The sequence below is a fragment of the Alternaria ventricosa genome (assembly GCF_023758065.1).
Source record: "Alternaria ventricosa strain BMP 2768 chromosome Unknown scaffold_3, whole genome shotgun sequence".
Lineage (NCBI taxonomy): Eukaryota > Fungi > Ascomycota > Dothideomycetes > Pleosporales > Pleosporaceae > Alternaria > Alternaria ventricosa.
The window spans coordinates 1,965,994-1,992,316 of record NW_026055683.1 but is presented as its reverse complement, the minus strand read 5'-3'; the positions used below and the strand labels follow the sequence as shown (position 1 = coordinate 1,992,316).

The 26,323-nt window shown below is 53.0% G+C and overlaps 11 protein-coding genes across 11 annotated transcripts; 8 read left to right on the top strand and 3 right to left on the bottom strand.

Moving 5' to 3' along the window:
- Positions 1 to 92: 92 nt before the first annotated feature.
- On the top strand, positions 93 to 933 carry J4E93_002621 (uncharacterized protein; the record flags this gene model as incomplete). Its single annotated transcript, XM_049340563.1, has 5 exons — positions 93 to 411; positions 471 to 488; positions 545 to 655; positions 703 to 821; positions 877 to 933. The coding sequence occupies 5 exons, from the start codon at positions 93 to 95 to the stop codon at positions 931 to 933; spliced, it is 624 nt and encodes a 207-aa protein (XP_049202885.1).
- A 978-nt stretch (positions 934 to 1,911) lies between these two features.
- Positions 1,912 to 3,942, top strand: KEX1 (Cell death protease; the record flags this gene model as incomplete). Its single annotated transcript, XM_049340562.1, has 3 exons — positions 1,912 to 2,078; positions 2,137 to 2,497; positions 2,545 to 3,942. 3 exons carry the CDS (start codon positions 1,912 to 1,914, stop codon positions 3,940 to 3,942), a joined length of 1,926 nt encoding a protein of 641 aa, XP_049202884.1.
- Positions 3,943 to 4,373: 431 nt separating this feature from the next.
- On the top strand, positions 4,374 to 6,347 carry J4E93_002619 (uncharacterized protein; the record flags this gene model as incomplete). The annotated part of the gene is made up of 4 exons (XM_049340561.1): positions 4,374 to 4,381; positions 4,456 to 4,714; positions 4,762 to 4,845; positions 4,893 to 6,347. 4 exons carry the CDS (start codon positions 4,374 to 4,376, stop codon positions 6,345 to 6,347), a joined length of 1,806 nt encoding a protein of 601 aa, XP_049202883.1.
- A 538-nt stretch (positions 6,348 to 6,885) lies between these two features.
- J4E93_002618 (uncharacterized protein) lies at positions 6,886 to 8,133 on the bottom strand (the record flags this gene model as incomplete). The annotated part of the gene is made up of 5 exons (XM_049340560.1): positions 6,886 to 7,069; positions 7,177 to 7,457; positions 7,519 to 7,691; positions 7,771 to 8,083; positions 8,131 to 8,133. 5 exons carry the CDS (start codon positions 8,131 to 8,133, stop codon positions 6,886 to 6,888), a joined length of 954 nt encoding a protein of 317 aa, XP_049202882.1.
- Positions 8,134 to 8,526: 393 nt separating this feature from the next.
- On the top strand, positions 8,527 to 9,206 carry J4E93_002617 (uncharacterized protein; the record flags this gene model as incomplete). The annotated part of the gene is made up of 2 exons (XM_049340559.1): positions 8,527 to 8,880; positions 8,940 to 9,206. The coding sequence occupies 2 exons, from the start codon at positions 8,527 to 8,529 to the stop codon at positions 9,204 to 9,206; spliced, it is 621 nt and encodes a 206-aa protein (XP_049202881.1).
- Positions 9,207 to 10,363: 1,157 nt separating this feature from the next.
- On the top strand, positions 10,364 to 11,558 carry GLE2 (RNA export factor gle2; the record flags this gene model as incomplete). The annotated part of the gene is made up of 3 exons (XM_049340558.1): positions 10,364 to 10,621; positions 10,673 to 11,142; positions 11,195 to 11,558. The coding sequence occupies 3 exons, from the start codon at positions 10,364 to 10,366 to the stop codon at positions 11,556 to 11,558; spliced, it is 1,092 nt and encodes a 363-aa protein (XP_049202880.1).
- A 1,800-nt stretch (positions 11,559 to 13,358) lies between these two features.
- J4E93_002615 (uncharacterized protein) lies at positions 13,359 to 14,405 on the top strand (the record flags this gene model as incomplete). Its single annotated transcript, XM_049340557.1, has 1 exon — positions 13,359 to 14,405. One exon carries the CDS (start codon positions 13,359 to 13,361, stop codon positions 14,403 to 14,405), a length of 1,047 nt encoding a protein of 348 aa, XP_049202879.1.
- Positions 14,406 to 14,590: 185 nt separating this feature from the next.
- J4E93_002614 (uncharacterized protein) lies at positions 14,591 to 17,238 on the bottom strand (the record flags this gene model as incomplete). Its single annotated transcript, XM_049340556.1, has 2 exons — positions 14,591 to 16,528; positions 16,582 to 17,238. 2 exons carry the CDS (start codon positions 17,236 to 17,238, stop codon positions 14,591 to 14,593), a joined length of 2,595 nt encoding a protein of 864 aa, XP_049202878.1.
- Positions 17,239 to 19,108: 1,870 nt separating this feature from the next.
- J4E93_002613 (uncharacterized protein) lies at positions 19,109 to 20,982 on the bottom strand (the record flags this gene model as incomplete). The annotated part of the gene is made up of 2 exons (XM_049340555.1): positions 19,109 to 20,011; positions 20,626 to 20,982. 2 exons carry the CDS (start codon positions 20,980 to 20,982, stop codon positions 19,109 to 19,111), a joined length of 1,260 nt encoding a protein of 419 aa, XP_049202877.1.
- Positions 20,983 to 23,477: 2,495 nt separating this feature from the next.
- Positions 23,478 to 23,949, top strand: J4E93_002612 (uncharacterized protein; the record flags this gene model as incomplete). The annotated part of the gene is made up of 2 exons (XM_049340554.1): positions 23,478 to 23,539; positions 23,592 to 23,949. 2 exons carry the CDS (start codon positions 23,478 to 23,480, stop codon positions 23,947 to 23,949), a joined length of 420 nt encoding a protein of 139 aa, XP_049202876.1.
- A 1,595-nt stretch (positions 23,950 to 25,544) lies between these two features.
- On the top strand, positions 25,545 to 26,276 carry J4E93_002611 (uncharacterized protein; the record flags this gene model as incomplete). The annotated part of the gene is made up of 2 exons (XM_049340553.1): positions 25,545 to 25,832; positions 25,887 to 26,276. 2 exons carry the CDS (start codon positions 25,545 to 25,547, stop codon positions 26,274 to 26,276), a joined length of 678 nt encoding a protein of 225 aa, XP_049202875.1.
- Between the last annotated feature and the right edge of the window lie 47 nt (positions 26,277 to 26,323).

Below are 26,323 nucleotides of genomic sequence, written 5' to 3'. Positions count from 1 at the left end.
AGTAATTCGCTTAACCACTGCAGTAAAATATCACGCCAAAAAACACACAGGACCGGGAGCGCATCCCACCTCCAATCACAGAGATTCCGAAAATGGCTGGCACCGGCAAGACCTTTGTGGTGGAACATCTGGACCCTGAGCTCGAGGAATGGTCATCTCTCGAGTACTCCAGTATCGCGGCGGAGTCACATGCATCCGGCGCACAGTTCCTGCTGTCTTCAGTACCAGCTTCGTTGAAGCTGCCAGCCAACCTACAGGGCGCCAAAGGACTCAATGTCGAGATAAGAGGCATTGAAGAAATCTATGCCGATAAGAAAGACAAGGTGTGTCTACTGGATCCTGCCGCAGCCAAGGACTTGAGCCCAGAAGATGGCGAGACTTTTGACATTTTCTTGTTCGGCGGTATACTTGGTAAGCATCCGCCCTCATCCAGAGAAGAAATACAATGAAAAGAGCTGACTCTTGAGTAGGAGACGACCCACCACGAGGTGTGTAATGCTGTCACCATTTTCCAAACGTGTACAGTCGACTAATTTTCTCTCAGACCGTACGTCAGAGCTGCGCAAGAAAGGATATCAAGGACGCCGCCTGGGACCTGTACAGATGACGACCGACACAGCAGTACGTGTCACGAGGATTTGCGTGCAAGACAAGGGTATGCCGTATAATTCGACGCTGATGCAAGTTGCTGACGAGGCGCAGTACCCGTCGACAATATCCCGTACATCGACCACCCTGATCTAAAGATCAACAAGAACGAGAGCACGCAGATGCCGTTCCGCTACGTCAAGGACGATAACGGGGAACCTATCATGCCCAAGGTAAGCGTGCCCGACATCGTCATGCCTCAATACGCGATATTAATCGGATGCACAGGGAATGCGTGAGCTGATCGTCAAAGACTCAGCCAAGAGCCTGAACGATCTCTTCTGAACACGGGCTGCTTTGCATCTCAGGCGCGCATCTTCGCGTACCAACAGCACGGAAGATGAGCATGCGCCACTGTGGCACACAGTCATCAACGATCATTGACATGTACCGCTTGCGGGAATTCCAAAAAAGCATATTGAAGATTGGAAAGGGGTCCGCGGTGTAGTACTAGGCAGGACTCTAGCTCTCTGTCGGGGCATCGACCAGACGGACCGAATCGGATGCTGTGGTGCTCTAGAACGTCTTTCACGTTGGCGCGGAATGACGGCATAACGAGTTGGTGCTAGAGGATAGTAGTCTACGTAGTCCAAAGAGTTCTTGTCAGCCCGGCGAACCTTGGGATATGAGATTGACAACTGCATGCGAACATCGGCGGCGAGGGACGCGTGTACATCTTATTTGGGGTTCGCATTCGGAAGATTTGCGGCCTGAGGACGGAGCTGACACATGTGTGAAGCATGAGTGAACGCTGCATCGTGTCAGATGCTGGGGCGCGATGCGCGTTCTCGAGACGCGGAGATGGCAGTAGCCGAAATGGGCGCTGGGGCGTGTGATTGGCCGTGGGACGAAGCTTGGACGGTACCCCAAAGATGTACCTCAACAGGCATCTCGCTATAATATTGATATCAGTTAGCTTTCCTCGCTCGTTCGCGACTGTTGAAGAGATAAGTTCATTCGTTGAAATTGCCAGTCTCCTTGTGGATCGCTCGCGTGTCTTGTGTCTCACGATCTACATTGACAGGCCCCTGTTCTGGATCCCAACTCGGACTTGTCAGCCGCCGCCGCAGTAGCCACCTAAGCTGTACTCTGGAGTCCGCTCTTCTCACATCTCAGCGCCTATACCCTACACTGTGCCAGGCTGCGCATTCGCCTATCACTACTCTGCCTCCACTCGCTGTTTCCTATTTCCCTTCACTTCCCATGATATAGCGACTGCGCACCGCAACCTCCGCGGCCTCAACTCCGAAACGCGGCCTAACTATGGCCTCCTCACATTTTCCGCTGCGATGGCGGACGGCGCTCCTGGGTGGCCTCCTGGCGACGGTATCATGGCTACCGAGCATAATGGCACAGGAGAAGACGCAGGCCGACTACTTCATACACGACCTGCCCGGTGCGCCGAAGCCGTTGCTTAAGATGCATGCAGGGTAAGCAGACTGGGAGAGGCATGCGCGCGTACAGGGCAATACTAACCCGATCGTACAGACACATCGAAGTTGATGCAGAGAACAACGGCAACCTCTTCTTCTGGCACTACGAGAACCGCCACATCGCGGACAAGCAGCGCACTGTACTATGGCTGAACGGCGGGCCAGGCTGCTCCTCGATGGACGGCGCCATGATGGAAGTCGGTCCATACAGAGTGCGTGAAGGCGGCAATCTCGAATACAACAACGGTTCATGGGACGAGTTCGCAAACCTGCTCTTCGTGGACCAGCCCGTCGGCACTGGCTTCAGCTATGTCAACACCAACAGCTACCTCACGGAACTGGACCAAATGGCCGACCACATGATTATCTTCTTGGAGAAGTGGTTTGCGCTATTCCCCGAATACGAGCATGACGATGTGAGTGGCTTGACTAAGTGGACCCGCGGGATACTGACATATGGTAGTTTTACATCGCCGGTGAATCGTACGCTGGACAGCACATTCCCTACATCGCTCGCGCTATCCTCAAACGAAACAAGGAAAACCTCTCCAAGACACCATGGGCGCTCAAGGGTCTCATGATCGGAAACGGATGGATATCGCCCGTCGATCAGTATCTCGCCTACATACCCTTTGCCTACCAGAACGGTCTCATGCGGGCTGATACCGACTCAGCAAGGCGCGTTGAAGAGCAACAGAGAATATGTGTTAAGAAGCTCGAAGAAGGTGGCATGAACACTGTCGACACCAGCGAGTGTGAGCAAATCATGGTCAGGATTCTGGAAGAAACCAAGAATAAGAAAGCCGATACGATGAACCAGTGTCTCAACATGTACGACATCCGTCTCCGTGACGACTCATCTTGTGGAATGAACTGGCCCCCGGATCTTGCGCAGGTCACTCCTTACCTCCGCCGCCCAGATGTCATTCAGGCTCTCCACATCAACCCCGACAAGAAGACCGGCTGGCAGGAGTGCAACGGGGCTGTTTCTGGTCATTTCCGTGCCAGGAAGAGCGAGCCTGCCGTCAAGTTTCTACCCGAACTCATCGAGCAGGTTCCAACTCTCCTTTTCTCTGGTGACAAGGACTTCATTTGCAACCACGTTGGCACAGAGGCCATGATTGGCAACATGAAGTGGAACGGCGGAAAGGGTTTCGAAGCATCCCCTGGTGTGCAGAACGCAAAGCAAGACTGGATGTTCGAAGGCGAAGCTGCTGGAACATGGCAGGAGGCCCGTAACCTCACATATGTTGTCTTCTACAACTCCAGCCACATGGTTCCTTTCGACTACCCCAGGCGTACTCGGGACATGCTCGACCGCTTCATGGGCGTGAACATTGAGGCTATCGGTGGTGCTCCTGCCGACAGCCTCATCGATGGCGAGAAGGGTCCGTTGACCAGCGTTGGCGACCACCCCAACTCGACGCAAGCCGAAGAAGACAAGACCAAGGAGCTCAAGGCCGCAGAGTGGAAGGCCTACGCTCGCTCCGGGCAGGTCGCACTCGTCGTTGTCATCATCGTCGCCTGCCTCTGCGGCTTCTTGTGGTGGCGCAGCAGGCGCACAACCAGCGAATACAAAGGCACCGACAATGACGAAGGACGCGAGTCTCTTCTCACCGGTATGGGCCTCGACAACTTTCGGAGGAAAGAACGCAGGCAGGATCTTGAAGCTGCCGACTTTGACGAGAGGGAGCTTGACGATCTCGATGATGTGCCAAAGAAGCCGGGCAATGGCTATGCGAGCGTGGGCACGGAGAAGGGGCGAGAGTCGCACAATGACTCTACGTTCTCTTTGGGCGTTGATAGTGACGATGAGGAGGCTAGCTCGAGCGATCGGGGCAGGAGAAAGGAAGCATCGTGATAGATTGGGATGTTTGTAACGGCGCTTCACAAATATATTAGGTCGGGATATTATAGCATTGCAGGCGCATTAAGGTGCCAAGTTACATCACTTTGTCTTGCCAACATATACTTTTTATACGGTGGCTGTCTAATCGTGACGCGCAAGCTTAGGCATTGCCCCATCCCACGTGGACCTGCATATACTGAGTATACTGAGTATACTGAGGCCTCCCTTTACTTGAGTATGTGGAGACTTCAGGCGGCTGAAGTCTGGTTGAGGTTTGCTAGTGCTGCACTCGAGTGTGGGTCTGGTCGATGCTGCCTTGAGAGCACGTGAGTGCGGGACTAGCGCGACCGCGTTCCTGCCGTCCCAAGGCGCGTCATCTTCAGCCACGACGCCTCGACTTCAGCAAAGCGGCGACCCATGCGCACCACATCGTAACAACAACAATGCCTGCGTACGTACAGAATTTCTACGCGTTCCTCACGCACCGTTTCCCGACATCAACAAAGTCCGCTAACAACGATGCAGGCCAGGCGACCAATACAACGGCGGCAACGTCAAGAACCCCTTCGAAGAACGCGTCGTAAACGGCTTCACAGCAAAAGAAATCGCGACATTACAGAGCCGACTGAACAAACAACTCGGCCCGGAATACATATCGCAACGACCGGGTAATGGCGGCGGTAAGGTGGCGTACCTGGAGGGGAACAAGGCGATAGCACTTGCGAATGAAGTGTTTGGTTTCAATGGCTGGTCAAGCTCGCTGGGACAGGTGCAGATCGACTACGTATGTTTTGGTCTATCTGAGAGGCAGATGCATACTGACAAAGACAGGTCGACGAGCATCAAAACGGCAAGGTCAGCTTGGGTCTCTCAATAGTAGTGAGGATCACGCTGAAGGATGGCACATATCACGAGGTAATGAGGTCGCTCTCTACATCTTACCCTTGCTAATATCGCGGTAGGACATCGGCTACGGCTCGATAGAGAACGGCAAAGGCAAAGCAGCATCATTCGAAAAGGCCAAGAAAGAGGCGGCAACAGATGGTTTGAAGCGCTCATTACGCACGTTCGGCAACGTCCTCGGCAACTGCTTATACGACAAAGAGTATCTCAAGAAGGTCCAGGTTATGAAGGTCAAACCGATCAAGTTCCAGGAGGACAACCTCTACCGACATAATGATTTCAAACCGCCACCCCAACCTGAGGAGCAATCTGTGGTCAAGCAGGAGCCGCACAAGACACCGGTCCGACCTAATCAAGTCCTTCGCACGCGTACAGATCACTTGAACAACGAGTCGTTCGGCGCTGACTTTGACGACGACGCGGACGAGAACTTGTTCGATGGAGTTGATGTCTCAGAGGGCCACGGTGACGAGTTCTCATTGTCAGAGACATTGTCCGCTCCCGAGACGGCAGCACCGCGCGGTATCCAGCCAGCGAAACCAAATGGTGTATCGTCTGGTCGCACCTCACCCGTCCGCAACACGGGACCCCCTCGCCAGCCCAACGGTAGACCTCCACAAGCCGGACGTGACCAACCTGGCGTGCAACAACAGCAACCAAACCAGGCACCCGGTAGACCTGCCCCTCACATGCAAAACGGAAGACAGCCACAAACTCCTGTTCAACAGCAGCCTCGACCGGTACAGAATGGCGGTCGCATGGCCCCACCAGCAATAGACAACGGTGCTGCCTCGAGACCCGTAGGACAGCAGCCCCAGAACCAACAAGCTGCTCCTAACAACCAACCTCTCCGACCAACCCCACCTCAAGCACAACAACCACCGAACCAAGCACGACCAGTACCACAAGCCCAAGAAACGACCGCACCCGCTCAAAACGCACCTCCACCCAACCACCGACCACCCGTAGGTTTCGTAACCTCCCGCGCCGCCGAGCTCCTTCAAGCCTCAGACTCCGCCTCCCTGACCAACCTCCCATCCTTCAACCCCAATGCCGACTCGCCCATACCGAAAGACAAACGCACTCCTGGCGTCGACCACGCACGAAGCATCCCCATCAAACGTGACGCTGTCGGCGCACCGCCCGCCCCTCAACCACCACCCCAACGACCCGGCGTCACATCAAACGGCTCCTTCAACCGCCCTAACGTTGTAAACCCACACATGCAACCTGATCGCCGCATCGGCATGCCAGGCGCGCCCAACTACGCCATGAGTCCTAGTGCGAATCGTGGCCAGTACAAGCCGCCTACATTCAACGGTGCGGGGCCTGGTAATGGCAATTCTGCTGCTGCTGGTCCCGGGGGTGTCAAGAGAGAAAGAGCCGCGTTGCAGGATGTTAGCAACGTGGGAGTTAATGGGAATGGGGGTGTGGGGAGTGAAGGGCCGGATCCTAAGAAGCAGAGGGTTGATGCGCCGGCTGGTGTTGAGAATAACGGTGTTGCTAGTACGTGAGGTACCGGTGTGCTTTCCACGAGCTGCTTTCGTACTGCTGTGTTAGTGGGTAGGGCGTTATTCTGGTGGTAAGGCGAGGGTGTTTTGGCGTTATGAAAAGGGTGACGAGCCGGTACTGTTTTAGCGGGGATATGTCTTTCGGGGTTATCGTTGTCTTTTTCGGGGTGGGTAGTGTAAATGAGCGTTTCTGTCGCGAAAAGAGTAGAGGCAATCGATACATTGATACCGACCACCACAGAGACATGATTGTGTTCAAGGTTGCTGCTTCTCGGGCTTCATTGGGAATACACTGGTATAGATATGCTTTGACTCTGCGCAGAGGGAGCATCTAAGAGAAGGATTTGAGAGTCATTGACTTCATTACGCTCGGTGGTACTATCGCACACTTCTCCATACTCAGCTGCCAGGTATCTGGGACGGTGTTTCGCGATGCCCTTGCATGATACACGCTTTCCCTGCATTCCATCGTCCTTCAGACTCGGTGGCAGAGCACTCATATCCCCTCTCTCCAACGCCTATTGGTATCGAGCCTTTTCGCTCAACCAGCAGCTTCACGGTAAAAGCTAATCGAGTTATTCCCGCCCGCCAACGCAAACATCTCGCTCTTGCCAGGCGCTTTCGGCAACCACTTTGCGCTCCAAAGCGGTTTGTCGCCGTGGGAATGCGTGGCTACACAGGACCGCGTTTCTATGCGCCAGACTTTTGCTTTGGAGTCGTGGGATCTGTGGGTTGTTGTGTCAGCAAAGTGTCCAGATCTACACGCTGCCAAATCGATGTAGATGGCATGATGTTATGTTGGTATGATGTTGGAAAATTGGGAATGACTTACCCACTCAACAAATACTCGCCCGTATCACTCCAATCCAAACTCAACACCCACCCGCCGTGTCCAGTGAAGTTTGCGACTTGCTCCCCGGATGTGACGTCGTAGAGAGCGATGATGCGTGCGTCGCCGCCTGCTGCTAGTAGTTTCGAGGCAGGGGAGAAGGATACGGCGCGCACGGGGTGGACGAGGCCGGAGAGGGAGTGTGCGAGGCGTCCGGTTTCGTTGTTGAAGACGTAAATGGAGCCGTTTTCGTGGCCGGAGGCTGTGTATGTGCCGTTGCGGGACTGTGAGTGGGTAAGTTAGTAGGGGATGTGAAATGGGAAGGGAGAAGGGGAGGGAACGTACCAAGTCTACAGATAGACCGAAGCTGCCTTTTGTTTCGTACTCGCGTATCCGAGGCATACCCTCATCTTTGTTGAGGCTCCAGACATTGATCTTGCCGTTGATGCTCGTACTAGCTAGATACTGGCCATCTGCACTCAGCGCAATGGCCCATATCTCACCAGGCTTGTTCTGGTCTGCTAAAGCTGTCAGCTCCTTCCTCTTTCAACGACACTACTTCCTGCGATCCCAAAGAAAGCATGGAGGCGTACCCACCAACAATCTCCCCGTCCTCACTCCACACTCCCTCCTCATCCTGGCTCCATATTTTGACCTTGCCCTCGAAGCCTGCGCTCGCGGCTCGTCGTGCTTTCTCTTCCCGTGCGGTTACTAGGTGGTGTATGCCTAGCGGATGCGCCTTGTCGAGTGTTTGTATTACGGGAAATTCGGCTTGTGTGGTGTCATAGACGTTGATGCTGCTTGAGCCCGAGGCTGAGAGGAGTTGGGTGCTGGTTGGTGCCACGGCGAAGATGTCGCTTGCTTTGGGATGCGCCGAGTCGACCGTGTGGAGGGTGAGGTATTGTTTCGACTGGGGGTTGTTAGAATGGTATTGGGGGTACTACAGAAGGCGCATACCATGGTGACTTATCTGCAGCTCCCAGGATCTGTTTCCTGGGCTTGATTATCGTGACATGCGCGGAGCTTGAAACTGCGAGCTAGATTCCAGCTCGATGTCGTCAGTACGGGCAACACGAAAACGCGACCATCCCACTTGAGCCCCACCAAACACCGACGAGGACCCCTAGCTTGACCGCCAATCACACCCCGCCGCGCCCGACAGCTCCCAATCCACAACTAGGCATGCCATTGACTCTCTCGTGGATCTCCAGGAACCTGTTGAAAGAGTCACGAAGCGGCAGCCTAAAGCTATCCTCCCATCTACGCCTGACTCACCCTTCGCGGCCATCCCTACACACTAACCCCACGTTCACAACACTTCCCATCCGCACCTTCACCACCCACCCCTCCACCATGGCGCCCACCGACCCCGTCCTCGCCTCCAAAGACGCCCTCTCCGCCAACCAACCCATCGTCATCTCCGGGCCCTCTGGCGCGGGTAAATCCACCATCCTAAAGCGCCTCTTCGACGAGTTTCCCGGTAAATTCGGCTTCAGCATATCGCACACCACGCGCGGGCCCAGAGGAGAGGAGCAAGATGGCAAGGAATACTACTTTGTAACTAAAGAAGAGTTCCTCGACCTCGTGGAGAAGAAGGGATTCGTGGAGCATGCGCAGTTTGGTGGGAACCACTATGGTACAAGTGTCAAGGCTGTGAACGACATTGCCGAGAAGGGCCAGATTTGTATCTTGGATATTGAGATGGAGGTAAGTTGTTGTTTGCTGGCTAGCATGAAGCGCATCTTTGCTGACGGAGTTTACTGTAGGGCGTTAAGCAAGTCGCAAACCACCCCACCTTCCCTCGCCCACGATTCTTGTTCTTGCAGCCGCCTTCTATGGAGATTCTGGAGAAGCGGTTGAGGAGTCGCGCGACGGACAAGGAGGAGGCTATCTTGAAGAGACTCAACCAGGCCAAGGTTGAGATGGAGTTTGCGCATAGTGGACAGGCGCCGCATGACAAGATTGTGATCAACGACGATTTGGACAAGGCGTACAAGGAGGTCAAGGAGTTTGTTGTTGGCAGCGAGGCATGAAGACCAGCGAGAAGACGAAAAGCTTCCCAGATGATACCACAGGAACAAGTCAAGAATGAGAAGAGATGCAAAAAGTGACATAATAAAGTTTCTTTCAATTGATGACTATCTAGGCCATAAGGTTCATCAGATACCGTCGTAGAAAATTCAGCAAAGGCCGTGATACCACTTTGGGATTACACAGCCTCAGAGCTTGACTCTATTTCCATTTGTCTCATCATATGAACCGTGTATGGCTGGATGAATCTGGCTTGTTCGACCAAGCGCGTAGTAGCCCATCAACTCCAACAGTTGTCAGAGAGTGTCTACCCTCAGATCCGAAAAGTGTGTGGGTGAGTGAACGTTCCTCGCCTCAAGAATAAGCCCCATTGAGTTACCATCCATGACACCTTGTTTGACCAAAGTGCAGGAAGGCAATCGCATAACCATAAACTGGACGAGAAGACCCTCCATACCTGGCGCTTCCCTGTGTCTCCCTCCTCCTCCCAGTATTGCAGCGAACCTCGGCACGTGAGCAAGGTAGCCAACGGACTCATATCATCATCCAGGTGTCAGCCCCTCCACCCACCACCTCGGAGAGCCAACCAAAAGGGAGTGCGAACGGGTAAAGAGATGCGGAAAGAGTCGTAGTCGGCAGTGGAAGCCGCGGCTTCTATGGCGGTTCGTTGCTGAAAGTGCGATCGCGAAAGATCGTTGTCCGGGGACTTTCTCCCAAAGCGCGAGACGAGACACCCTTGCGGGCGCTCTGTGCGTAAGCTTCGTTGCGATTCTTCGAGCGAGGAACGTTGGAAGAAGAAAGAGGTGGGTGACGGAAACTTTTTAACATGGGGCGGAGGCCGGGGGCCGAGCTAGGCGCGCTAGGCTGAAGCGGCCTGGCGCCTGCAAGGGTGCCTGGAGAGCTTTGGTGCGCCTGTTTCTTTGCTGAGCGCGTCGTCGGTGAAGAACATAAAGTCATCTGGTCTTCAGCGCGCGTAGCAACCCTATTCACTGCTGCCGGTCTCGAAACACCTCCACGTGACTGGAAACTTCCATACGAGCGCGTACGAATTACTTTCTCGTCTAAGCTTGGGATCAACACCGCAACCTCGCGCAAAGCTTCGCAACAACCAACACCCGCACTTCGAACGCGCCCAGATACGGGGACGTAATCACAAGAGATGGCTCTATTCGGTCAGCCCGCAGCGGCCGCATCTGCTAGCTCCACCACCGGCGACACCAGCAAAGACGTCGAAGTCCCGGCCGGCCAACTGCCCAGCGACAGCATATCTGACCTCCAATTCTCGCCGACGAACGACTTCCTCGCCGTGGGCAGCTGGGACAAGAAGGTCTACATCTACGAGGTCAACGGCAATGGCGCGCAGGGAAAGTGGATATTCGAATGCCAGGGTCATGTTCTGGGTCTCGGATGGTCAAAGGTACGTTTAGCAGGATGTTTGGCAGTCATGTCCGAATACTAACATAATCAGGATGGCACTCGTATAGCAGCCGGCGACTCAACAGGCATGCTCAATATCGTCGACTTCCGCACTGCCCCCGCCAGCGGCACCGTCCCTGCACAACAAGCCAAGGCCCATGAGAACGGCATCAAGTGCGTCCGCTGGTTCCAGACCGGCGGCAAGGACTATGTCGCGACTGGTTCCTGGGACAAGACCGTCAAGTTCTGGGACCTCCAGGGTGCCGAGCCCGTCGGTACTCTGACGTGCCAGGAGCGCGTCTACAGCATGGACATCAAGGATCAATTGCTCGTCATCGCAACCGCCGAGCGCCACATCCACATGGTCAACCTCTCGAACCCCACAACCATCTACAAGACCATCACCAGTCCTCTCAAGTGGCAGACAAGGGCTGTGAGCTGTTTCACAGATGCTACTGGCTTCGCCGTTGGGTCCATCGAAGGACGATGCGCTATTCAATACGTCGAAGACAAGGACACCAGGTAAGCATTCCCAAGTCTACATATCTCATCACACCATCTAACTCATACCTAGCCTCAACTTCTCCTTCAAGTGCCACCGTCAGCAAGACCCCGCCAACCGCGACATCGCAAAGGTCCACTCCGTAAACGCCATCTCCTTCCACCCACAGCACGGCACCTTTTCCACTGCGGGTTCCGACGGTACCTTCCACTTCTGGGATAAGGACGCCAAGCACCGTCTCAAGGGCTACCCCGAGGTTGGCGGCAGCATCGTCGCGACGGGCTTCAGCAAGGACGGAAACATTTTCGCCTACGCCGTCAGCTACGACTGGAGCAAGGGCTACGGTGGCAACACGCAAAACTACCCCATCAAGATCAAACTTCACCCTATTCTGGGAGACGAGTGCAAGCCCAGGCCTGGAAGTAAGAAGAGGTAATCCCTGAGTAACTCGAGGATTTCCTTTTTCTTTTCTTGTTTGACTTGTTGGCACTTTTGCTGACAACGCGTGCCTGAAGAAGTGGAGACGAGAGCGGAGACAAGAGAGGCGGCGAAAGCGGCAGGCATCGAAGCTTTGTTGGCTGCGAGTCTGCCGCCCGGAAGGCCGAGTCGTCGATTACGAGGTCTATAAGAACGGTGCGTGCATACCTGGTCTTTACAGATCGACATCGCTCGGCGCACGCTACGTACTCTCTCTGTGCTTGATCAAACGATGTCACGGTGTTTGATGTTTTTCTTGGTTTCCTGCATTAGCGTTCAAGGGACTGGCGTATAGAGAGATATAGTATCATGGGCTGTGGAGGCTCCAGAGTAGGATAGGCAGGAAAATGTAATCTTGTTACTGTGTAGTCTTTGCGTTGACAGTGAGTGTAGGGGAATATTAGCACTTCATACTATGTAGTGTCCTCGTCTAGCGTGCAGTGTAGTGATCACGCGGATAAAACGTCAACTTTGCGAGCAGGAACGATGGTCATCCAGACTCAAACACGCGTGATTGATCATACCAACCGCTTGACAGCAAACCCGGTCTTTTCAAGTAGATATAGCCTCCACGATCTTCTCTACATCCTGTTCTCCAACCACTCAACTACCTACTCACCCACTCAACCCTCCCCATTTTCTCCCATTCTCCACATTCCCACCGCCATGCTAACGATCACCCAGTCAAGCAGCTCACGGTTCGACCAGTCCATCCCACCAACCATCCGTTCGCGATCACGCTGCTCCGCCAACACTCGCCCCACGCATCCCTCGTCCATCACTGTTTCCGCGTTCCAAGTTATCACGCCTCTCTGCTCTTCCCAGCCCGTTTACCGGTATGCAGATGCACTCTTTCATCACCACAATGTCTTTTCCAGTACCGGCTTTAAACTGAACAATGAATACCCCATCTCAGGTCAGGGGGATCTAGCGGGTCCTCTGACCCCTGCTTCCGCGCGGAGGACTCCACCGTCTGTTCCTTATCTTTGTCTGTTGTTTGCTGCTTCGGCAAGTCACGCAGTTGAGATGAGGGATGACAACGCACTCGTATGCACAAGGAAACGCTGACCTAGCCCTCAGAGACGGGAATTTGTTGGAGGGTATTCGTGTGTGCGGGTGTGTCACCTGTATCCTTTCCATGTGCTTTGCACTATTTCCTTTAGGGCATGCGAGGGACGGGATGTTGGGAGGAGGTAAGTGTTGTTTCCTTGTCTTCCTGTGGGGATGAGTGGGTGAGTAGGTGGTTGTGTGGGATGGAAGATTGATGTGTTTGACCTGGGCTGGAAGCGGTAGAAAGGCTCGGATTGAGGTGAGTTTTGACGCTTTAGGACGTAAGAACCTTTGACAATGAACAGGACTGTATCATCGATATTCGTGGATGGAAAGAGCTGAGATAGGTCAGTGGAAGAGGAAATGTGGTTTGCGGGGCTGTGGAGACGATATCCAGGGCTGGTGATGGTAGGGCGCATGATGCGAATAAGAATAGGAGCATGAGATTCCTTAATCGAGCTTCCTTGCTCCCTTGAAAAGGCAAAATGCTCAATGTGAAATGATCGAACTGTACTTACGCCCTTCACGTTCCAAATGTGGATGCCGTGACTCCATCGTAACCACGGTACGCAACTTCCACACCCAACATCAGCAATGCACACCAGCCATATAAGACTCGTCCATACGGCGCTCTCATTTCTTCAAATCATTTACGATCTCCCCTCCACATCACACTCCGCTTCCCAGAAACCAACCAATAACTCCCAACATGCACCTCCGCAAAATCCCCTACTCCCTCGTCGCAACCGACATCGCCGCCATAGCCGCCAACACCGACTCCTCTAACCCATCCTCACGCTCCCAACGCTTCAGCACCGCTCACCACCACCTCTCAGAAATAACCCCCGTCGTCCCATCCAACCCACACTTCACGCACGAAACACCCCCATGGACAGCCTACGGCTACACACTCTGGCACCCGCTCATCGCATCCTCCCAAAACCTGCCCGAATACCACGAGATCCTCCTCCCGAGCTTCCTTTACGAAGACCTACTACGTTGCCACAGCGCCTGGGTATCCACATCCCGCATCCACACCTCGCTCCTCAACGACGTCGTCGAAACACTCCTCTGCACTAAATCCGGCAAGAAACTCGCTGGCCTCCTCGATGGAAAGCGGCAATGGTTCATCCGTCTCGATCAGATGTCGCCGAAAGACTCGCCCATGGGAGGAAAGCTTCCTAGCTCTACCTGCGAAGACGTCATTACAAAGATCTGTTCTAGTATGCGCGCGTACGGCTGTCTAATGCGGGAGTTCGAAGACGCGAGGAAGGAAGGGAGGGAGATGGAGATTAAACTCGTGTTGAATCCGTGGGATGAGGGTATGGATGCCGGAAAGGAGTTCCGCGTGTTCGTTCCGCCACCAGCCGCGAAGACGGGGAGGGAGGCTGTTGCAGCGGAATTCTCGATTAGCGCAATCAGCCAGTATAGGTGGCCGATGGGGTTTGAGGCGCCGTGGGGGTTTGATCTGAAGCAGACAGTGGAGTTGGTTGATGTGGGGGCGAAGAAGGTTTTAGGGGAGATTGTGGCGTATACTGAGAAAAAGCTGAGTAAGGACGTTATGAGGTTGCTATTGAGGTACGGGTTCAGTTATGATGTTGCGCTGCAACAGGATGGTAGTGTGCAGTTGGTGGAGATTAACCCTTTTGGCGCGCTGTCCGGGTGTGGAGCTTGCTTGTTCAATTGGGTTTTGGATGGGAGGGTGCTGTATGGATTGGAAGAGCCGGAGTTCACTGTGACGGTGGAGGAAGAGTAACACGTCGTTGAGTATGTGTCTCTGTGCATTTTGCACTATGTACTTGATCTTTGCGACCTGCCGATCCTGTGGTAGGGCCCCACTGCCAGAGAGATCTCTGGCCTATCTTCATCCGCTCGGAAGCGGCTTGTTGCTGTAGAGCTATAGCGTATGGTTACTTCTTCGACCTGTCCTCAGAAGGCACGTCAACCCGCCCGTTCATTTTCCTCATTTCTCGCTCTCGCATGTCTCCGCGCCTCATCGCTCTTGAGAAGCTCTCCAAGCGCCTTGAAGTTGACCGGCTTCGTCATGAAGTGATCAATCCCCGAACTCCATGCTTCCAGCTTCGCACTTGAAGACGCTAAGCCAGTAAGTGCGACAATGGAACACCGTGGCAGATTGTTACTCTGCTCGTATTCGCGGATCGCACGAGTTGCGCTCATGCCGTCCATGACCGGCATGGACATATCCATCAGTATAACGTCGAATTTGCGCGCTTCTTCCTGGTACTTGTCCAGAGCTTCTTGTCCGTTCGCCGCTTGTTCGAACTGAAGGCCGTGCTTTTTCATGAACGCGACGAGGAGACGTCGGTTCAATACGTTGTCGTCGACAATAAGGGTGTGCGATATCAAAGGTTCCTCTTCTTGGGGAGGCGATGTGAGCGAGTGTTGCACACTTGTAGATCCAGCGGTAGAAGGAGCGACTGGTTCTGGTGACGTCAAGCTGAGAGACTCCATGGTATTCTGCATCGACTTCGTTGGTGTGAAGGGATACGACTGTTGTTGGGGCTGCGGTGGCGGGCTAGACATTCCAGCAGGTTGGAGGTTTTCAGCTGGATGTTCGTACCGATCTAGGCATCGGTTGAGAACCCATGCGAGCTTGTAAGGTCCGCATGGTTGCGTGATGATCTCGACTACCGACTCCCTGTTGGTAACGCGGACATCGGAGCGCAATGTCGCTGCTTCGAGAGCGTCCATCCCCACAAAGATGGTCACTGGGGCGCGTTGGCCGTTGGGCCTCCGTTTCCGGATAGTAGCGAGGTAGTCAAAGGATAACTCCGGGCAGATGACCATGTCCGCATCATGCCCTTCCCATTCATTGGTCTTCACAACTTCCATCTTAAGATGTGTCTCCAGGGTATATACAAGTGCGTTGGTGAAGCGTAGCAGGCCTTCGTCCGTTTTCGAGAGATGGATGTCTCCAGTCGGTGACTCTATCTTCTTGCGAAGGATACATATCCTTCGACCCTGTAATCTCGGCAGGTAAGATATGAATTGCGCTCGCTCAGTCGTCATCGCGCCAGGTAGTTCCGGTTTGTTAAGAGCAAGTTTGACAATGAGCTTAGTACCGATTTCGGGGTCACTGCTGACTTCAACCTTGCCACCGTTCGTGTCGATGATTTGACGCACGATACTCATACCCAACCCTGTACCTGGTGCATGCGGGTTCTCCTGGGAGAAGGGCTGGAAGAGGCGGTTGGCCAAAAAACTAGAACTCATACCTGAGCCAGTGTCTGTAATGGTGAGTGTGATTGCTGTCGGGGCATCGGCATTTTCTGCTAGGTTGTTTGAACGCAGAGAAACATGGATATACCCTGTTTGGGTATACTTGACAGCGTTGCCAAATAGGTTCATCACTATTCTTCTCCAAGATCCAATTGGGAAGGAGAAAACCAGATCGTCATCGTAAGCAATATCGAGGATGATGAAGCGTGCCGCACGCTGCGGAAGTGAGAGAGCATGTTCGTCCGTAGGCGAGATAGGTGCTTCCATGAGCTTCGAGGTGGCTGGGATGTATGATGATCCAGAAAAGACTGCTTCCACGACTTCTTCCGTTGCGACCCCGAGATCAAATGCGGAAACCCTTTTTCGCCGACTCTTCAATGGTTTCGAGGATAGTCGAATAGTGTTTTCATTCTTCAGTCTCTTCGACGAAATGCTCTTCTTCTCCTCGCTGATCTTGGCATAGTCCATGAGATGATTGATGGTGTCGAGAAGAGTCGTGCCGCAGGCGTGTAAAGAGTTCATCATACTTGTCTGAAATGAGTCGAGCGGCGTATCCTTGATGAACTCTAGTGTACCTAGTATGCCGTGGAGGGGCGAACGCAGCTCGTGTGAAATCGATGAGACGAAAGTCGATTTGGCCTATGACACCCGTTTAGCTCTTGCAACCGCAGCACCTTACTTATTTTACCCACCTCGTTTAGAGCTGCGGCGTCCAGCCTTGACAGCTCCCTCATGATTGAGTGACTGAATATCTTGAAGTATGCCATATCCACGGAAGCGGATAGTAACCGGTAGGGGTCGTTGCTCCAGCACAGACAGCCGGCGAACCATCTGGCTCTTTCGAAATCCCAAAAGGGAATGAAAGCAACACTACGTGCTTTGGGAAACATTGCCTGTATGGCGGTTGATCCACGCTGTGGCCTGTCTTTGGTCTTGCGCCTCGATGGCGTAGTAGGGGAGAGATGTTCAGCAACGTTGGGACTCGAAACGGACTCCTCCGTCGAGGATAAAGAATGGCCGTCCGCGTTGAAAGTGAATATCTTGCCATGTGGATATTCATGAAACAAGCGCGAAAGATCAGGCTCAAGCAATGTTCCATAATCAGAGTCCACGTCGGTCGGAGTTGCCACTCCAAGTAGTTGACACATCTTGGAACTTGATGAAGACGTGCCGCGGACGTATCTGTCGGTACCATTGGAGCTGGCCTCATCGCTTGAAGACCTAGATCGGTACGATTCGGAGTGGGCCTCGGTATCGCTCCTTGAGGCGCTGTTGTTGCGACGCTGTCCCCCGCTTGCCGCAACGCTCGCATCCAGGATGAGCACTCCGTCCAGATCGCTTGAGCCCATCATTACATTTGCAGCACGCGAGAACATGGACTTCGAGTCAGTGGGCAAGATAGAGTCTTCTAAATTCAGAAAATCAAGTCAGTGCGTATCCCGTATGAATCTTGAATGGACAGTCCTTACGAAGTGTGCCAATTGACCGATGTCGATTGGATCTGGCACGGCTCGTCTTCGAGATTGCCAACGGTGATTGACCAGGCGTAGTCTGCCTGGTTTCGGCTTTTGCAAGCGTATCCCTCGATCCGTCCATGTCCGTTTTGGACGCCGCGGATGAGTAATCTGACGGTGTCTGAACGACTGCTGTCGAATCGTGCCGCAGGTCTCCCTCGAACGGAGACAGAACAGATGCGCCTTCCGCAAAAGAGACAAGACCTCGAGTGAATCTTTCCCCTCGCCTGTACTCATCTCTGATCGTATATGTGTTCAGGTAGCTCATGACGGTAGAACCCAGGTCCTTGAACAAAACAAGTTCTTCTTTGGAAAGACCGGCTCGAACCTTGTTGTCGAAGATGCAGAGCGATCCAACTATTGCGCCGTTAGGAGACATCAACGCGACGCTGGCGTAGAAGCGCATATCAGAATTTCCTTGGACATCATCCCGAAAGCATGTCCCTTGATTCTTCGTGAGGTCGTTGATGATGAAGACTGGGTTCTCACTTCGGTCCAATTCCAGAACTTTTTCACATATGCCCCAGCTCCGCGGTATGCTCACGTTCCCAAGCCAACAGCTATTTGGGGCGTCTCCTGGTGCCTCTGGCCGCAGCGGTAAGTCACAGGTCGCCTCCGCAAGTATGTGTTGTCGTTCATCGTCGAGGAGCGATATCATGGACCGCTGGGCTCCCATCCGGATAGCTGTAAGCTGACACAAGGCTGTCAGGGTCGAATCTGGAGATAAGCGGGGTACATGGTTTTCCAGATTGTCGACGTGAGGAACATTGCGAAACGCTGCGCCGTAGAGGAGCAGCACATCGCGCTCTCTCCTCATCCCATATCGGTCTGTCCTAGTCCCCCTGCTGCTGTTTGAATGTTGACTCATGATGCGCAGTACTGGCGATAAACCCACAGAAGGCCAGCGGCATCCACAAGCTCCCTCAGACCGTAGGTACCTAGGTGTGCTTCGCCATTAGGCCTAGGAGGGAGGAATCGCCACTGTTTGCATCTACTGAACATCAAGACATCGGTGGGGGATGAGGTGAAAGTTTGCGCATTGCCACACCAGGCCAGCCGACTCAACATAGGCGGCAACTGGCATTAGGTCTCGCAGGTCGGCAAGTCAATTAGCGTGGTTTTGCTACCTGGGCGGTGCCAAGCTAATACGCCTTGTGACTGGTTGAGTGCGATGTTCCACAATCCGATGGCATCTAGAATCGTACTAGAGCACCTCGAAGTGCGTGAAGGCATTTTTGGATCTCGGTCTTTCAAGGCGCTAGGCATGGAGTACAAAACTGGTCTAGTGCTTCACTTAGTTTCTCTCGGCCAGATATGCGGCGAACTGACATTGGACTCACTGATCTAAGCAATGTAACCGAATTGGTGTGAAGACACGTGCTGATACGTTGTATCATTCGACGGTGTGATGTCTTGAAGCCGCAGGCTGCAGGTGTGCATGACTACAAGCGTTGCGAAGCGAGAAGTTGAATTTATTTTGACGTCATGACGTCAGCATCCGGAAGACACTCCGCGGAGCAGCCAGGCACCGAAAACAACTCCATGTTTCGTGCCAACACTGATGCTACGCCTCGAAACTGTAAAGCTATTGTCCGGTATGTTTTCAGCTATGCGTTTAGTGACCGAAAGCATTGGATGTAGGATATGGTAGCAGCTGTTGTGCGAGAGGTGCTAAGTACGCTACCTAGGTAAATAAAGTCCGAGATTAATCCACCTCACGCGAGACCTCATCATTTCTCAAGCCTTGATCTCGCGCATACTCCTCATCATCATGACCGTGTACGTCGGTCACGTACTTCTCAAACTCGTTGATCACTCTGGCTGCCTTGTCCAAGTGTCCATAGCGCAAAACCTCCTTCTTGAACCGAGCCAGTTGGCGAGCCGTGTTGATAGTGTTTCTGATCTGCCGTCCATTCAGTTTATGTTGCGAAAGGATTTTGAGCTTCCGTCCGATCTCTTCAGCGTTCATGTCTTCTCCAGCCTCCGAGAGGGAGTCAACAAAGTTGTTCCAGACTTCCCAACGGCCCTTGCTATCAAGAGGCGGGTAATGAAGCGCAAGCTGAATACGAGATTTGAAAGCCTCGTCGAAGGTGCCGATGCGGTTCGTCGTCAAGATCAATATTCCATCGTAGTATTCCAAAACGCGCAGGAACACGGAGACTAGCGCGTTGCGCTGGAGATCCATCTTGTTCCTCTCTTCAAGAAACACGTCAGCTTCGTCCAGAAGAACGACGCAGTCCCAGGTGCTTCCAACAGATAAGGCGTTCTCAAGATATTTCTCAACGCTTTCAGCATCGGTGCCGATATCACCGCATGTTACCCTATACAATGGACGTTGCACGAGTTCGGCGATACTCTCAGCTGTAAGAGTTTTACCGGTCCCTGGTCCTCCATGTAGCAGCATAATGAGCCCTTCACCTTTTCCGTCCATGAAGTCAGTCTTGATGTCGCGGCTCTTTTCGACATGGACCGTAACCAGAGCTTCCACCAAATCCTTCTTGTCTTGATCCAAAACTAAGCGCTGTTGAAAGACTTCATTGTTCCATTGGATGTCTTGTATATGTTCCACAAGTAATACATCTGAGACGATGCTTAGCATTTCCAAGATCTGGTAGTTTTGTGTACATACTCCATTGTTTGTTGTGAAAGCCATAGCCTTTAATCGTCGCGGGTAACATGAGTATGAATGCTTCGCTTGGAGGTTCATCGTTTTCCAACTCGTCATTGCTCAGTTCGCTTTCGGTTATCGGTTCATCGGCACGGCGATGCATCAACTTGTAAGCTTCAGCATCGACCATGTATCGCAGATTAGCCTGGCAGTGTGAGCACAACCCGTTCGCACCCGGATTGATATCTTACAAGCTGCGATCCAGGTCCTAGCAATGGCACATCGTAACTCACGTACTTCCGTCGTCGGCAACTCCAGAAGGTATTACCGCGCATGCGCAACATAGCTTGAACCCCGTCTTCTGCGTGGCGAATAGGATACACGGAAAGTTCTTTAATGTCCACTCGGTTCGATCTAGATGGCCATTTGATGGGCATTGTAGTGTGCTTTCGGAAAAAGTTGCCATCGTACTCCCAAGTCCAGCAATCTATTTCCAATGTGTTTGCATTGCGTTGACGGCAAGAGCTCACAACAAACGCACGGTATTCGTCACCGCGCATCGTGACTACTGTATCGTTTGGTCGGAATAGCATCAGCCAACTTCTTTGACTGACCCATCCTGTAGATGACAGCTGTTCTAGCTTCTCGTAATCCAGGGCCAAACGCTCAGTGATATAATCGGATAGTATCTTGAGGTCCTTCTGGTGTTGTGTCTCTAGCGCTTGTGCCAAGGGGCCGATGAAGACATGTTTGGATTGATCAAATTTCCGATAAGGGTGATCAAGATCCTTGTTGAAATCCCAGTCCTCGAGCGTGTCCGCATTCTGGTCTCGCAGCGTATGCAGAGCTTCTTCAAGGTTTTCTGATAACTGCAGCCGCTCTGAAGTCGCGTTCGCTATCGGTCCATCTTGTTGAAGAACTCGAAAGTATGGCTTCATGTCGATACTTATATCGTCAGGCATCGAGGGCATGGGGATAGGTTTGAATGCTTTTAAAATGTCATTGTGGTATGCTTCGCAGTCGTAGTTAACGAACACCACAATACTGAACCCGAGACATTCGTCCAAGTAGCTATGCACATCTCGCAGGCGAGTTTGACCATGCAGGGCTCTAGCCTGATGGTCGGATTTGACCATAGCTGGAACGTCGAGATAGTATGATGTTGAGGAATGGCTTCCATGATGTCTTCGTGTACGTGAGCAGGTTACGCAATGTATGGTAACTCGTTGCGTGACAGATTTCCCCGCTGATAGACGTGGACGCTTGGCGTCAGCCTCGAGCGGTTGTTGCGAAGAACTAGCGTCATTGCTTGCTGGAGCTTCGCCAGTGCTCCTTGGGCGTTTTGCCCTCGCTGAGGGCCCTATGTGATATGGCTCCGGATCGAACATAGGACCTAGTAAAAGCTGATTTTGGTGATGCTAGAAAGAAGAGCGCAGTCCAGATCAACTTATACACCCAACCGTCACCGGTCAGAGGGGCCTTATACGAGGGCTAATCCCATCTAGGGAAAGCTCCATCGCGCCACATGCAGCATGCAAGCCCTGTTCCGTATCGAAGACTCTTTAAGCTACATTCGTTCCACCAAGCATTTGTTGCAGTCTTGCATCACGATTTGGTAGAAAACTCCATGAATGTCTAAGACTATAATAAGAACGCTATTTGACGCTACAAATCGATTGAGTAACGCTACTGTACGGCGCAGGGGGGAGGGGTGGCGTCTTGTAACATGGATATTGTTGTGTTGTCCTCAAAACAGTGTTGTAGCAACGTCAAAAGAGTGTTTGTGCAGTGTTCGCGTGCGGGCACAGTGTCTACACTTAGATAAACATAGTATATCATAGCAATCTTTCTGAAAGTAAAACCCCCTTCCGCGCGTTATGGTGCACATGCAAGATTCGTTCCTATTCAAAATTGAACAAGGCGTCGTCAAATGTCGACTGCTCGGGGTTCTCATATTCGTCCATGTTGAAAAGATCTTCGAGGTCGTCCGTGGCCATGGTGCCCATGTCGTCGCGTGGATATGAATCGACTAGGACTGACACCCTCGCAGCGTCAGACTTGTCGACCTCCTCAACTTCAGCGGCTCGGCTATTATACTGCCCCAAAGCTGTGAGATGCAATTTACGGCGCTTGAAAGTGTCTGTAGTGCGGTCTTCTGAGATCGTGTACTTCAGCTCTCCACGAAAACGTCCATGCCCAGAGCGAGCCGTCCGCTCATTCATGATTCCTCGAGACCGATCATGAAGCTCGTTAATAGGATGTATTCGGGCGTTTTCTGAGGAAATATGGGCAGATATCTTTTGCTGACGTTTGAGTTCGCGCTTAGTCTGTCTAGGCGTGAGCGGGGGGACGCGCGAGCTCGGGGGCCGCATCAATGGCTCGCCGCCCAGGACGTTCATATTTTGAGGTGAAATCCGAGGCGGCATTCTTGGGGGCGCTAGAGTTGGGTTAACTTTGGAGTTGGGAACTGTCTCTGAGTCCGTTATACGTGAGCCTATGCTCTCTTGTCCTTCCCCGCTCGCAGTGTTCATGGCTCGTTGATTGGCTTGATCTTGGGAAGCCAATGCCGGTGGGCCGAGAGAGGATGTATACTCCCTCCGGGATCTCCATTCAGAGTCTGATTCATCTGACGAGTTCTGGAACAGCAGATTTTCGTCGTCTTCACGTCTCCTCGTCTCACGTACTGACTCTTCGGCTCCGTGTTCACTCATTGCTTGTCTCGCTATTTCAACCCTACGACGAAATGAAAGTAGCTGCTGACTAGGCGAAGTGACTGCTCCAGCACGCCAAGATAAGGGGGCTTGTAACGCAGGCCGTGTGTTTGCCAAAAGCCCTCCCCGCGGCGGGATCGTCATCTGTGCCAAAGCGCTTGATACGCTTGATGGCCGTCGTTCAATCGTAGACTGTTCCCCCTTTCCCGGCGGTCTCGGCTGTAGCGATCGCGAAGCCATTCTCCGCCTCTGGTGATACGCTCCACGCATTGAGTTTCGGTTTTCCAGTGAGCACCGCAACCATTTAGGTAATGGTTCGAACAGAAGAACGTGGGTAGCTCTCGCTGTGGGTTGGCCTTGATCACAGAATCCTGGGTCCTCGCTCGAGAAGTGCGGCTGAGCGGCTGTGTGGGTGTCAACGCTAGTCCTTCACGGTCGAGTGACCGATGGCGTGTGGGCGCGACTCGTGAAGATAACGGAGGGCGGGTACAAAAGTAATAGGGAGCTGTATCATCCGATCATATGATATGGAGGCGGCGTATTCAATGGGAGTGTCGCCGTTCAAAGGGATGTATCGGTGTGCATGTGTCGACGTGTGCATGGCCTGCCGCGTCTCCTTGGCACAGCCGCAGCCTTCCTGCACAGCCCACTTTTCAGGAGCTGCATAAGAGAAGGCTAGCAATGGTTCACAAGGATAGAATCGCAACTGTTCAGCAGCGGCTCCTCCTCGGCTGTAGTAGTATTGTGAGTTCGACATGTCCGCGATAGTAGTACGCCATCCGCATTCGTCCTGGTATACACCAACGCCGGGCCAGGAGTAGGTATAATCGACCAATCACAAGGTGCGCAAAGAAGGCTGAAAGTCGTAGGAACCGAAACATCGCAGCGGAAGCATATCGGGCTGCCATCGAACACCTCAAGAATGAGCTGGGCATTTCCCTCGACGATTCAGTCCCTCACAAGTTCCAAGCGTCCATAAAGGATGTCTTCAGCGTGGTGGAGAATGCCAAGAAAGATTACGAAGACAAGAGCAAGCAGGACAGGCATGCAGAGATGAGGCAGTCGCTCGAGAGGCTGTCTGCGCGCATCATGTACTATGGCAAAGTCATCGACACCTTGGCGCAGCATCATCCCGAGTACGTGGCTCTGGTATGGGGTGCCATGAAGTTCGTTCTGACCGTAGGTTATACCTTGTCCAAGCTTGCCCTACCGCTTGTGGTGTACTGACACATAGCTCCAAAGGGAGTGATCAACCGAGCGACCCTCTTCGAAAAGCTATCGCAAGCCCTCATCGCTATCGGCGACGTACTGCCACGCATGGATCTGAGTGCGGAGCTGTACCAAACTCAGTACATGGAAGCTGCACTTTCACGGCTGTTCACATACATCATTCTTTTCCTCCGGCTTTGCGTGCGTTGGTACAAGAAGAGCCCTCTGGGTCGAATATGTTCTGCCATCAAGACGCCTTTCGAGCTTGGCTACCAAGAGCTGGTGAACCATATCCAGGAGTGTTCGAAAGCGGTGGACGACCTTGCCAGCGCTGGCGCTCGAGCCGAAATCCGCGACGTCCATACCCTAGCAATGCTGCAACATGCGCAGATTCGAGAGCTTGATGCGAAGCTGGCGGGCGTGATGGAAGGGCAGAAGAGGTTTGCAGCCCATGTTACCCAACTTCTACAGGTCGCAACTTCGCACAAAAGCATTTCGGAGCGGATAGGTATCGACGTCTGTAGCATAAGCAAGACAGTGTATCGTCTCGAGTTCAGCGGAGTGATGCAGTTCTTCGAACCCAAGGTATTGCCTGAAACGGCCCTGCTCAAAGTGCGATCACTCGTGCGTCGGGACACGACGCCAAGCTTGCCTAGCCCTAACGAACAAAAAGTGCGCAGGACCATCCTGAATTGGGCTTTTGGGAAGGGGTCGTCGCTTCTCGTTGTTCAAGTCGGTGTTCGTGCGCAAAAGCAGGCGAAAGAATTGGCAACGACTGTGATCCAGAAAATGAGATCCGGAAGTCAGCGCGTTTTCTGGAACTTACCCTCGGGCCGCACGTCTTCAGACGCGCAAACCATCGAGGGGCTGTTCAGAGGCATCATCTTCCAGGTACTTCAACACTCGGGTGATCTGTTCAACAGTTGTGCCGAGCAGTTGAACCTCTCAAGAATTCACGCCACTCATACGGAGCGCGAATGGGTCGACCTTGTCTGCCTCCTCTTTTCCAAGTTACCGACAGCATTCGTGATCATCGAGACCGAGGCGCTTCAGAAGGCCTACCAACACGATCCTGATTGGAGCAATCGACTTCGCGAGTATCTTGATCTTATCAATGACCGATGCTCAATCGCAGGGTGTGAGCTAAAAACCCTGCTCGTCCTTTATGGAAACTCGCATCGAGGTAGTGCAGCTGCTTCAAGCTCGAAGAACGTTCGTGTCGCGACATTGCAGCCGCCAAATCCAGTACCTCCGCATCTGCGGCATGTGGCGCGTCGATCCGGTTTAGTAGCTAAGGGATGGAAGATGCAAAGGCCAAAAGGACGAATATAGCCGCATGTCATAGCCACTCAGTCAGAATGAAGAAATTGCGGTGTATTTGACGGCATGGAGGAAGGGACAGACCCTTTAGGGCTGTCTGCAATCGAGAGGTGCACGTGACTTATCGATACGCACCTACCATCGCGCGAGCGCGACTGCCCATCATTTCGCGCCCGCATCATCACCTTCCCTCCCAACTTCATCCACCCAAAACCCATCACATCTCCATATCCACCCCACACACCCACGCGATCTATCTTCATACCATCACCACTGAACTACCTCACCACACGATGATGCTCACAACATCCTTCTTCTCACACCAAATGCCGCACTACTCAGCATACACGCCACCGCGATCATCACCACTATCCGAGCGCTCCGCAAATGCAGCCCCACGAACCTTCGACTTCACTATGTCGTCACCTCTTAAGGAGAAGTCGGCGATGCCACAACGCGCGTTCAAGGCCAATCCTGTGATGCAAACGCGCGACGCCACTACGAAGCGAAGGAGGGACATGTTCTTCAAGCGCGTACAGAACAACCGGGATGACAAGAAGTGGGAGTCGCGAGGGGAACAGGTACGCGATTCAATCGTACACAGACGCGATCAACCATGCTAATTGATGACGCAGATCCAACAACTAGACTTCGTATCTGAGCGGAAGCGCTGGGAAGCCGAAAAAGCGCGTCAAGCGCCCCAAGAGAATGACGACATCGATGAAGAGACCATGGACGACGCGCCGCTACCTGTACTTCCAACTTACGCGCCTCAATCAGATCCCGAGATGACCGAAGCCGACTACGTCGCCGCACAAGAAGAGTACGAGCTACAACAATTGATCGCGGTAATGGAGCAAGAATCGGATGCTCGGTCACAGCACTACGGTAGTGATGACGACGACTATGATTCGATATTCATGGAGTGCGCGACGGCGGGGCACGATCAGTATCAGCAGCAGCAGCAACGCGCGCAAGACGCGTTCGAAGGAGACGTGATGGACATGGATATGATGGATTGCTGAAAAATGACTTGAAATCGGAGACTATCGAGATTAACCAGATACCGCCC